The 12,347-nt window shown below is 39.6% G+C and overlaps 1 protein-coding gene across 1 annotated transcript in view; it reads right to left on the reverse strand.

Moving 5' to 3' along the window:
• Positions 1–12,347, reverse strand: part of CCNYL1 (cyclin Y like 1) — a 33,080-nt gene that overhangs the window by 12,373 nt on the left and 8,360 nt on the right. Inside the window, exons 2-6 of the mRNA XM_066322631.1 lie at positions 8,271–8,345; positions 6,029–6,063; positions 4,272–4,372; positions 2,820–2,855; positions 2,034–2,085 (exon numbers count right to left, since the gene is read on the reverse strand). Of these exons, the coding sequence (XP_066178728.1) occupies positions 2,034–2,085; positions 2,820–2,855; positions 4,272–4,372; positions 6,029–6,063; positions 8,271–8,345 (299 nt within the window). The remainder of the gene's footprint in view (positions 1–2,033; positions 2,086–2,819; positions 2,856–4,271; positions 4,373–6,028; positions 6,064–8,270; positions 8,346–12,347) is intronic.

Raw genomic sequence — 12,347 nt, forward strand, 5'->3', positions numbered from 1 at the left:
AGCACATCTGGCAGTATGTTTTTGCTGACTGGATGTCCTGAGGCAACCCAAAGTTGTATTGTATTCCCCATCTAGCTCTGCCCAAAAACTGTCATGGTCCCTTTAGGATGCTGCTGCAGGAAGCTGGGGATGGGTGGGTGCTATGCCAGGTGCTTTTAAACTCGGCTCTGGAAGGCAGCTGGGCCCTGCTGCTGAGGAGTCCTGGTTTTGCTCGCTGCTTGGTCTTGCCTTAAGCATAGGCTTTGCCCTTTTTGGTTCTCTTTTTAGTGGGTTTTTTTCCTGGTCTCAGAGAGACTGTAGTTAGTGGCTTTCTCATCTTGGGAAGAGTATTTCTGGCATTTTGGGTCTCTCCTTGTTCCCACAGGGTGGTGAGATTCAGCAGTTGGGTATGTAGCAGTTATTTACTGTTAGCTTTTGCCTGTTGCTCGTTTTGTTAGTAAACTTATTTTTTCACTTACATCTACTTGCACTCATTCCTTATTGGTGGACAGGGATTGGCTGAACCTATACAGGGGAGCCACTTATTCCAGAGCATTCTCCTTTTACATTGTCTTAAACCAAGACACTGGAACTGTGAAAGGAAGCACCAAGACTGGTATTTGTGACTAAATCCATGGTATCAGTAACAGGGTCCCATTAGGGTCAACAGAGCCTGGTGTGGACTCCTTGTGACTGCATCTTTAGAAGACAAGGTGTTCAGAGATTTCTTCCTGCTAATTAACCTTTCTGAAGGAACACTAGGTACCCAGGCAAAACACCATTGCTATAGAAACTGACAAGCTGTGTGTGCCTTTCCCTTAGAAGTGTGACAATCAGCCATAACTCTATTTCTGTCTGTATGCTGCAGTAAGAGAGAAGAGACGTTTAAGTGTTCCCCAGAGGACACAATGACTTTCTTCTCATTAAACAGGAGGTAGGCTATCTGAAAGGATCAAAGGATGTCAGGTTGTTAAATAAAGAAATTGTCTGATGGAGTCTTACATAAATAATTTTGAATGCGAAACAACAGATTCAGGCATTTAGAATAGTTTTGATCCACACTTTTTGCTCTGAAATGCTACAGTTAATACAAGAAATCTTGGCTAATATCGCTCTTGTCCTGAAGTTCTTTTTTTTTTTAATTGAGTAAAGGGTTGTATTTGTTTATATTGTATTGTACAATTCCTAGCACAATGGGTCATATTTAGGGATAAAACTCAAACATAAATATTAATTTGTTTATTGAAATCGGTTTGTTAACAAGCAAAATCTGTGAAATAGGTTGTACTGCATTCACTCAGGTAAGTCCCAGAGCAAATTCCAATTTTAAAGCCACTCAATCTTTGCTAAGTTAATTTCACATGAAAAACAAAGGAAGTGTTTCTGCAGGACAGGCATTAGGATAGGAGAGCACAAACCGGATGTGAAAAACACACGCTCCACTCTTGAGCTTCCCTGTACTATGGGGTTTTGCATCTTCAAGTGTCTAATAAGGTGTACCAGGACAAGTCACGTTAAAATCACACTGAATGCTCCTTGCTGTTACTGCAGGCAGTCTTAAGCTTATTTGCTTTATATTGCCTTTACTGTTTCCTGAAGTCCAAACTCACTGTTACCTACTTTGTGTGATGCTTCATGTACTATATTCTCCTATCTGCAGTCATTTAAAAGGTTAGGCACACACCTACTAACCATGTCTTTCTAAAGAAACAGGAAAAACTTCTAATAAAGCAGTATTAAAGGGCAGGGGCGGGGGGGGGAAGAAAAGAGACAGACAAGAAACTTCAGACATGGAATACAAAAGAATTGGGCACATGCTTGTTTCTAGAGTCAAAGCATGAAAATCAAACATAGTTTCTAACATTCAGAAAGACTGAGCTCTGTTAATGATCTAGCTGATCTCAAAAGTCTCTGTTTGCCCTTTGTATTAGATATAAAGAGGCAATTTAAGATCAGTTTGACTGTGGCCTGGTGCTAATACATTTTTATGACTTATACCATATAAATCAAGATGCTATTGATACACAGTCAGGGGATAAAAAAATTACACTTACTGTGAGAGGATGAGATTTTTCATCAAAAATATCCAATGATCTGTCAGAATCTCTACAAAACAAAAGTATCTGGTTTAGCAATAAGAGTTAGTTGGTAATGCTATGCTCTAATAAAAGTCAATGTTCATTAAAGAGGATCAAGAGACATATATTATTGTTAAGCTTTTCCTAGAATATGGTATGGAGCTAACTCGTATTTTTGCAGAGCATTTGATGATGAGTCCTTACAATTAAATATTTAAGATGCTAAACAATGAATAGCTTTCCATGTTCTTGTATTATGCTTACTGAAGTTCTCCCTCAAAATGTGAAACTAGATAAAATTCATTAATAGCATTTACTTCAAAAAGTCAGCTGTAATTCAGAAGCATATGTTGGAACTTGCTGTAATGACAAGAATGATTTGTACATGGACAGAGTGTTCCTTCACCCATCAAAACTAATCTGTACCTCTGTATTCAGGAAAAGCTAAACAAAGTCCAAGGGCTGATTTGTGGTGAGTTAATTGTGTTTTCCTCTCTCCCTGTTTTGGAGTTTCATGTGCCATTGGATGGGTGCATACTGACCCTTCCACAGCTGCTCAAGAGAGGGTATAAAGAGAAAACAGATACAGCATGAAGTGCCAGATTTTTCACTTCCTTTGAGTTTCCCCAGCTGTCACTGAAGTGACCAAGACCATATTTGACTCTGTGATCTTAAGTTTTTTCCCCAGTCTTAATGATTCTATGATTTTATATCCCTGGCTAAAAAGAAGGTCATATTCCAGCAAAGGAAGAGTTCACTCACCTGTTCTTTATATGGTAGAATATTGCTAATGTTACACTAAAAAACAGAAAGGGAAAAAAGATTTAACAAAGCATATTCACTATTCCACTGTAAAAGCTGTCATTCAGTGCAAAATGTTACAGATCCATTTTGCAGTGACCTCCTCTCACATCCCCAAGTACTACACATCTCATTTCTGATGTTTAACTGGACAGAAATTGGCCAAATCAAATCTGCCAGCCAAACTTTTATGTTCATTGTACAGACATTCGTGCAACAAAATAGGTGTTAAGTAACATTTTCAATATCTCCCTTCATTTCCTGATTAAGTGGTATTTAGTGAAAATGTGGACTATTCCCAACTAAAATGTAAGTTCTCCTTGATGTTACATATACCATTGCAGAAATTCTGCAGATGCTTTAATCCTGTCTGGTTGTCTAATTTAGGAACTGTCTAAAAAAGAGAATAATAAAGATGGTTATGCCAGCATAATCCAAGAAGTGGACAAGAAGAGATTTCAGTCTCTGCTAAGTGAGGCAATAGGTTTCATATATTAATGCTCATCTACTGTGGCCAAATTTCAGATTCTTTACTCATGGTGATAACTGGACTGCTGCCATCACAGGAACCTATCATGGAAAGTTCTGATCTGCTGTCAGTGGTACAGCACTTCAAAATAGCACAAGCATGCGTTATAGGTTTTTGTTTCTCTAGAAAAGGAGAAGCAACATGCTGCATACTTTTGTCTGAAACCAAATTTTAAAGTAACAAATGAACTTAGACATTTCCAAACTCTACAACACTATCAAATCAGTAAAGCCTTCTCGGACTCGATCTACTCAGCCTTTCTTTCCCCTCAAGCACAATAAAACTTTCTTCTCAGTTGTCAGCTGGTATCATCTAACTGCCTTTGTGGCACCCAGAAAACTAGCTCCAGCAGCCATTTACACTGGAGAACATAATTATCACTACCTAAAATAACAACTACGTGAAGAAAAGGCAGAAATGCCTGAACTAAACCCCAAGTCAGCAACATGGTGGTTTTCCACAACTAGAGGGCAGACTAATATCACTGGAAAGTACCAAACACAGTCCTGTAACTTTTCCTGCAACTCCATGCTAAATCCATTTCAAGTTTTCCCAGGTCAAGAATTTCGTGCTTTGGCTTTCAGTGTGAACTGAACTCCCCAGCTCAACACATACTTTCAAACCCACAATGCTGACACACTTCTGCACTGCCAATGAGAACGGCTTTGAACTAGGACAGTCCGTGAGCTCTGTGCCTGAAACAAGAGCTCCTTCCAGCAGTCTGTTAGCCAGACCTCCACACCCCTTCCATCACCAACCTCAGAAACAGGGCTGTGCTTCTCATTCCAGGGTGCAGTTGGCTTTGGAACAGACAAGACTCCCAGAAAATCCCAAATAACCCTTACAATGCCACTCAAGCCCTTGTTAATGACAAGGGTCCTTACCACTTTATTGTGCTTCTGAGGTTAGGCTGACTGACGGTGCTGTCATCTATAAATATTGTTGAGCATGAGCTGTATTTTTTCGTAAGCTGCCCAGGAGAAACCTTGGGGAAAAAAAGAAAAAAAAAGAAGAAGAAAAGAACTGAAATACATTCAAGAAGAGGGATTCTGTAAGTTTGTTTAGCACACTGAATACTGGCTTTACACCTCAAGTGGTTACTGCACAGGAGATGACTGTGGATGGTTGCTGCTGCAATGTAAGCTACCCTGTAGCCATCTAGTTCCCTTGTGTAAGATACATTTATAAACCATCCCTTGTAATACACAACATAATTTTAGATAATTTACAGCAGAAATAGCTGAGCTAAAACAGCAAGTCCTGATTTTCTCAGTTCTCTCCCATTCCATTCTTGTCAGTTTGTGTCGCAGTCTTCCTTCTCTGTGATGTACTCTATAAGATTCCCCTGTGACTCTATAATCACCATCTCCCTTCTTCTACATCCTACACCTTTACAGTTTCTGGTTATCCAGTTTAACATTTGGGTTTTTGTCATGATACAGTTTCATAACGAAATAAACCTTTTCCTTACATGGCTCCCTTCGCACGTGTCCCGTTTAGCATCTGGAATTTGGAAACAGAGTACTGCTATTACCCTTGCTTTTACTATTCTTATTTAGAGCTAGCAATATGCTCCATCATCCATCCCAATCCTGGCCATTCTGTACTGTAAATCTTCCAATATAACCCTACCCAGGCTTCCCGGAGCACTCTCAGAGAATGCCTTGCACTAGAGATAGGACATCATAATTGAGGGAGAAATTTTAATCAGACAATTCAAGATTCATTTGTTTTCACCAGAATTTTTTAAAATGCCTTGTCTAAAACTTGAAAGTCTTCCATATGAAAATGTTGACACCCTGCAAAACTCAACAGCTGCCTGGGAATACAAAGTTTGCCTGCAAAAACACTCCAATCACACTTCACCTAGGTACTGGCAGACCAAAGCTGGAATTGTAACAAAAAAAAAAAAGAGAGGAAAAAAGGGAAAAGAATCAGAATCACTCCCACTCCTTGCATAATCATGCAAAATAAGAGACCTGAAATACCATTATCTTACCAGTATTTTATCAGTAAACACTTTTGATGTTTTTAAGTTTTATGTTACTAACTTCCCTTCTTACTTTTAATAGTAGATGATTTTTTTCCACTTATTAATGACATTGCATCTTTGTTGTTTTGGTAAATAAAGTGTCCAAAACAACTAATATTTGTGGAAGAAGCTCAGAGCATATATTCAGATTTTAAAAAGAATGGACTATCAATTGTTTATCATACTGATGACACTTGTTCATTATTCTCTTTTCATACTGGATACACTTCTTAAAATAAGTCCTGTAGCAATACTCCATCAGCAAGTCATTCAAGACTTGCCATCTTGACTGAGAAATTAATGGAGTTTTATTTCTGTTCAAAAAAATATACAGACAGGTTGGCTTATATTTTCTTCTTTACTGTTTTGAAAAGCTTAAGACTGACAACAACAACAACAAATTTATTCTTTTGACATCAGCCATTCTCTGCTCTGTGGTATTGTGCCTGTTTATTGCTTAGAGATGGGCAAAGACAATTCAGTTTCACCTTTCTAAGGAGGATCTGGAATGTGTGTAAGACAATATACCTAGAACTACTACAGTTGTTTCCTTCAATTTGTCTTTGGCCCAATACCTAATATTATTTACACAGAATTCGGTTTACTTACATGGTTTATGTGGTTACTCTTCCTCTTCTCTCGCACTAGAAAGAGGGAAAAAGAATATGAACTGAAAGGTTTCCCAGTTTACATTCAATGAAGTCATTCTATCAACCTACTTTTCTAAAGTATGGGAGTGTTAAAAGTTTCAAATTTTACTTTAGGTGTCTGGAAAAGTAGTTTGAGGAAAAACTACTAAGTTTTATCAAGCTAGTAAGCTATATACTCATGTCTATCCACATGTACATTTAGGAACAATCACTTTCCTAAGGGGAAAAAGGTCTCAGCTTTGAAAAGATGCTGTGTATCATGAAAACCAGGATGATTTCAGATAGTTCAACCAGACAATGTCCAATATCCAAGAGCAAACAGAAGCAGAACCAGCACACCCTGAGCCTGCCCAAGGCACACATGGAGGAAGGGAGGTGCCCAGCATTATTTCTGTGTTCTCTCTCCTCCTACTAGAACAGCAGAAGGTAAAAGGGTACTTCACTATACAGAAGATGCTGGCACAAGCTGTGCACCTATTGATCATATAACTGCAGCTATATCATTTGATCATATTCACCTGTGTTAGTCTTTCAAACAAGACTGCAAGGTTAAACTTCCAGCTGTGACAGCACCAACACAACAGCATCAGGGAGAGCTGAGAGCTGCACACATGCACAAAATATCCAAATGTGACCAGCATGGACAGGCACCTCTCCACAGTTCTAACCTCAGATCAGTACCACTCTTTAGCAGGACACATTCTCTTACATATTTAGAAAAACTGACAATTGGAAATGAATATCCACATTTTTTAGTCTTTTTGCATAAATCTGAGCTCATAATCCTGATAATATCTCACCGAGAGAGAACTTATGGATATTAATTCTACTAATTCTATGGAAGGTCAACTAAAGAAGAACAAGGGAGATTAGAAAATAAATTATTCTGCCTGACTTCTCCATAAAAATCAATTCATTTAATACAAACTTCAGAGAACAGTTTAATAGTTACTATCTCACCTAGAGGAGCCTTTTTCTCCGCAAACACAAGTCACACAATTCAATACATTTCACTTGAAGAAAACCAAATGACGTTTAAAAGCAATGCTACCCCACCACGCCTGTTCATGTAGTTTGAACATTATCTGCAGCAAGGCTGCACAGTGACAGTGTTCATGACCTCTGTCAGCATGTGAGCTGCACCTTCAGCACTGCTCATCTCAGAGGTGTCTGAAATGAGCAGGTCAGACCCTCTGGCTGTTTGAACACTGACCCTAAAGGCCCCAGGAAAAAAGGGCTTTACCTTTCCTTGGTATCATCTCTTTTGGAGAGCCAGGCGAGTGCTTGCTCCCACTGCTCACAGACTATCTGAGCACTGCAAAGCTGATACAACTGACAACTCTACCACTTGCCACAAGACTGAATAGCAGGACAGCAACTGACAGACCTGTCAAAATAATTCTTTTCTGTGACAAAGCTGTGCCAAGTTAAGACACACTGCAGCTTTCCATCAACACATCCAACCTCAAGTGCATCACTTTCTCAGCAAAACAGTGCTTCAAACAAGAACCAACTATAAAAGAAACAAAAGCATTTTTAAAAGATTATCCTAAACTTTTTTTTAGTTGCAACTTCAAAATGTCTTGTTGTCAGAATTTGCTTTTATTTGTGCAATATAGAAAAGCCTCCACTTTTTAACAGTCTTTTGGAATGCACAAGCTAGCAATTGTTTCAAATTTGTGTTATTATGTAAATACAGGATCTGCAAAGAAATTGAAAATCCCAATACATCTATATACTTAAAACCAGGATTGGAGAGTATTTACCCTCTGAAACTACTCTAACAGTTTAAAACAACATATTCAAAAGCAACTGATAGAGACTAATGGTTTAGGCTTATTCCTTATTACAGAAAACTTCAATTTTTTAACTACAAGTTTTTTACTTCTAAACAATTTTTCAAACAGTCCTTGGTCATTAAAAACCCACCATTGCTTGAAACTTGAATTACACTAATGACGAGAGCCTTGCTCCTTCAGACTACTAGGTTCTGCACTCCGAAATCCGATACCGAAGCCTTTTAAAGATCAAGTGATTTTAAGTGTTAAGTAAAATGCTCTACAAATACATTTCTGTGTAAATACATAAATTACTAATCCCAACACTTGAAAGAATTGAAGCACTGTTCTTGAGCTGTTACCTTTGTTATTTTTTCCAATTTTCCTCTGTTTTTTGTTAAATTGGAAAAAGCCTTAGCTTACCATCTGTTTGTGACTTGCTCAGGAAAATTGTGCTTGCTCTGGGATGATCAGATGGATTAGATTCCAAGGCCAAATCTGAAACAGGAAGGACAAAAAAAAGGAGATACCTTTAACAAAAGATGATAACTGCAGCAATTCCCACCCAGCCTCAAAGTGTTCAAGCACAGTGATGGAAACAAGATCAAACCCACATAGAATGGGCTCTCTCTCTGAAACAAAACTGTACTTTTGCCAAAATGAATAAAAATTTTGCATTTTTCCCTCTGAGAAAAACAGGGAGATCTCAAAAAACCCCATTTATCTTCAGAAGTCAATCTGTGCCTCTGCATACTAGGGTTGCTGGGTATGGGGCATGTGCTCAGTAGTAAGCAGAAAGCTAGAACTTTATATAAAGAGAATAATTAAAAAAAATACCAAAACAACAGAAAATTATCACTGCTGATCTTTCCCTCTGTGATCTTTTCCCTCTATGCATTATGCACCAAATGCAGCAGGAAACAATCTCTGTGGTATTACAGAAGAACCTAATAAGTAACATTTACAGTGCTGATAAATATCAAAACATGGAGCTTACACTACTCAGTTCTTTTGGAACTTCAAATAAAACCATGTAAAGCTAAAATAGAGTTATTGAAGAACAAAATTACTGCTTTAATCCTTTGCCACAACAGAGCAGTGATGGCATTAGAAGAGGATATATTACTCCCTTAGATTAAGTTGTAAGTGATCACAAAAGTTTGTCGATGAAACTGTGTCCATCATGATGAAAGTCTGAGCTGCCTTAGCTTTGACTGAAGAAACAGCTGTTCCAAGGAAGTCATGCCACAGACATAGTGACTTATGTGAACACATGAACAGAATAATCTAGGACTGTGATCCTCTGAATCCTGGAAAGAGCAATTTTGCATCCATTTACAGTTGTCATTCTTATGCCATGCCAGCCATACACGCACACACACTCAGGCATGAGCACTTGCACTCTAAGTGTTCAAGGTGGGACACCAACACAGCTCCCACACCCCTAAAAAACAAAGCCATCTATAAATTGCCATCAACTTTTAATTAAAAAACCCCCATAATCTTTTATGCACTCAACCAACAGAACTCTGCCAAACCACAAACTGCCTGGCTGCTGAACTGTGTGAATGTTTGTGCTACTGCACCGCCCCACAACACAGCCACGGCCCCCATGCATCAGCAAGGGAACGTAACTGCACAAGTACAGAGTCCCCAGAACTTCTCACTGCAGATTCCCACTGGTGCACAACACTGCTGTCCACACCTCCATGTTTTCCAAGTGCTGGACTTTACAACACCGCTGATCTTGGTCCAACTGTGTTGCTCTGGCACTGGTCCAGGATGTGGACCACTGTGATTTTGAATCTCTACTGTTTAAGTAGTGTAGCCAACATCTGTTTAGGGAGACCAAGACTGTTCAAAAGGGAATTCCCCCCTCCTCTCAAAAAGGATATTCTGATACACAGTTGATTCTCTGAAAAAATAAAAAATCCAGCATGCAATGGCATACCATACTGCCACATTTTAAGTACCATTTGTATAACTTGTTTAAAACCTGTCGAAAGTCTGGCAAGTTTTCTAACACTGATTTAACAAAAACGCTTTTAAGAGACAGTGTACAGCTTCTAGTGCTAGCACTGCATTAACAAACAAACCAAACACAAACAGTGATTCAGAAGTGGAAGTATTTTGCCAGCCTACAAGTAACTGAAGTATCATCAACAGGTCAAACAAGACTGCAATATGCAGACTTAAAATGCAGATTATTATCAGCAAGTTATGATGCAAATAGAGCAAACAACTCAGAACTTATTTATTTACAATTCAGCAGCAACTTTTAGAATAACTGGGTAAGTCAGGTTACAGCAGATCTCAGAGGTCTTCAGTTCAACTTCTTCCTGAAAACAGAATCAGCTTTTGGTAGAACATGAGGCTGTTCAAGACTTTGCCATGCTGAGCCTTGAAAACTTGCAGTGAGGGTTCACAGAGCCTAGATCACGTTTCCTTTTAGGGGAACTAATGCCTACAGGGCTATGAGACTCACTATGGAATGGTAGGGAAGAGTCTGTAGGATTGTACAGGTCTTGGGTCACATTTAGGGAAATGCAGCAAAGAAAAATGGGGAGGAAAAAGCACAGGAAAACTGAAGGAAAAGGGCTACTGAAGTCAGTAACTCCTAATACAGGGCTCCATGTTTCTCCTTTGGGTTGGTGTTGGCTCAGTGCTGTCCAGGTCCCTCTGAATAAGCAGCCTCCAGCACACTGACTGTTGGCTGTCATCTGCAATTTGGGCATCTTCCATCACCTCCTCCAGGTCATTGATAAATGTTAAACAGGGCAGATGCTTTTTTTCCTCAGGGAAGAGACAGCAGAGGATAACACCCATCCTCCCTCACCTCCTTAAAAAAATACACTACTATCTTGACTTCCCTATGGTTTTGATTTGCTTTGAAAGCAAGTGACTTGTTAATGCTCACTTCTTACATTGTTTCTGCCTCTTCTTGTGCTCTGCCAGTCCCTATATCCATGCCTCTTACAAGTTAGAAATCAGGTCTAGGACTAAAAGCACAATGAATATAACCAACTTTCATCCCAGACAAGAAATGTCTACCATGTCTTCTTGTCATTCCAGGCAAGAAGATCCACAGCATTGCTGCATGCACTGAGTGACACAAAACTGACAAGGCCACATGAGTCAACCCCCTGAAGAAAGCAGACCCACACATTTAAGGAGAGGAACAGAACTGAAAGGATCATAGGCTTCACTGGCTCCAGTTCCATGATGGCTCTGCCAGACACAAGGAGCTTTCTGCTGGATGACGCCAGGTTATCAGCACCCACGGCACATTAAACCAACAATACAGATTATACAACCAGAGCTAAGGTACTATTGAAGTCCAAGACACATCACACGGCTCCCACTAGGAAATCCCACCAGAAATAATCAAGACCAAGCTGGGTGAAAAGTAACTGGGTTTGTTATTCCAGGATAACATGGTGTGAGCAGAGACAGTGTACCTGCTTTGGTCTAGCAAGAGATGCATTTAACAGACCACCTTCCTGTAGCTTTCCACTTGTAAGCTGCCAGAGAATTTTAACCATCCTGCCTGTGCCATTTTCCCTGGACAATGCTTTTTTCTAAGCAATGGAAAAAGTAGTCATGTGATTTGCTTGTCCTAAACTGCCAGTGTTGCTCACAAAATACCAAAATGCAACAGCAATACAGCTGATGAAGGAAACACAAGGCAAGAAGCAGATAAGGGCATGAGCAGAGGTAAAATGTAATGGGAAACAGCAAAAGAAAAGGCAGAGGAAGAAATAAATCTGTCTGCAAACAATTTGACTCACAACCAAGTGTAACTCCAAATACATCATCCTGGTAGCACTTCTGAGTCCAAAGCCAAGATACTAGCCCTGAAGGTAAGGGAAAGTTTTGAGTAAGAACAGCATCAGAATTTGTATGACAGAAAACTCAAGCTTCACAGAAAGGTAACAGAAAAAGAAAGCATGTATGCCACAGGATGAACAGGAATAATAGGAATTAAAATATGCAGAAACAAGAATGAGAGAAATAAAGAGGAACAACAGGATATAAAAAGCAAGAAAACAGCTCCAGAACGTTTTTGTTTTAGAGGCTATTAACTCAATAGAAATCAAAACACTTTCTATCAGACCCTCACGCTTAGTGATAAAGAGGTGAGAAGGGAAGGTTCCCACCAGAAATTAGGTCAATGAGAACAGGATAATGCTGCTACACAAGGGCCCTTCACCTGTCTGAGAACCTTCTCCCTTATTTCTCTGCATCTCAGAGCCATTTATTCATGTGTACTACCAAGCTTGTCAGATCAATCCTGCCTCCAAGTGGAGCAGAGAAGCCTGAACTTCCCTCTGCCACCGTTCCCCTTTGAGGAATCCCTCGCAGCTTGCTGGCACTTCAGACAATCTCAGCCACCTCTGCTGCTGCTGGGCACACACAGTCCCCCAAAGGGCACATCACATCAATTTTAAAAGCAATCCTCTGTCCTAGCTCAAGAGCTCACATCCTTTCCACAACACAAAA

Source organism: Sylvia atricapilla, chromosome 7, assembly GCF_009819655.1.
Source record: "Sylvia atricapilla isolate bSylAtr1 chromosome 7, bSylAtr1.pri, whole genome shotgun sequence".
Taxonomy (NCBI): domain Eukaryota; kingdom Metazoa; phylum Chordata; class Aves; order Passeriformes; family Sylviidae; genus Sylvia; species Sylvia atricapilla.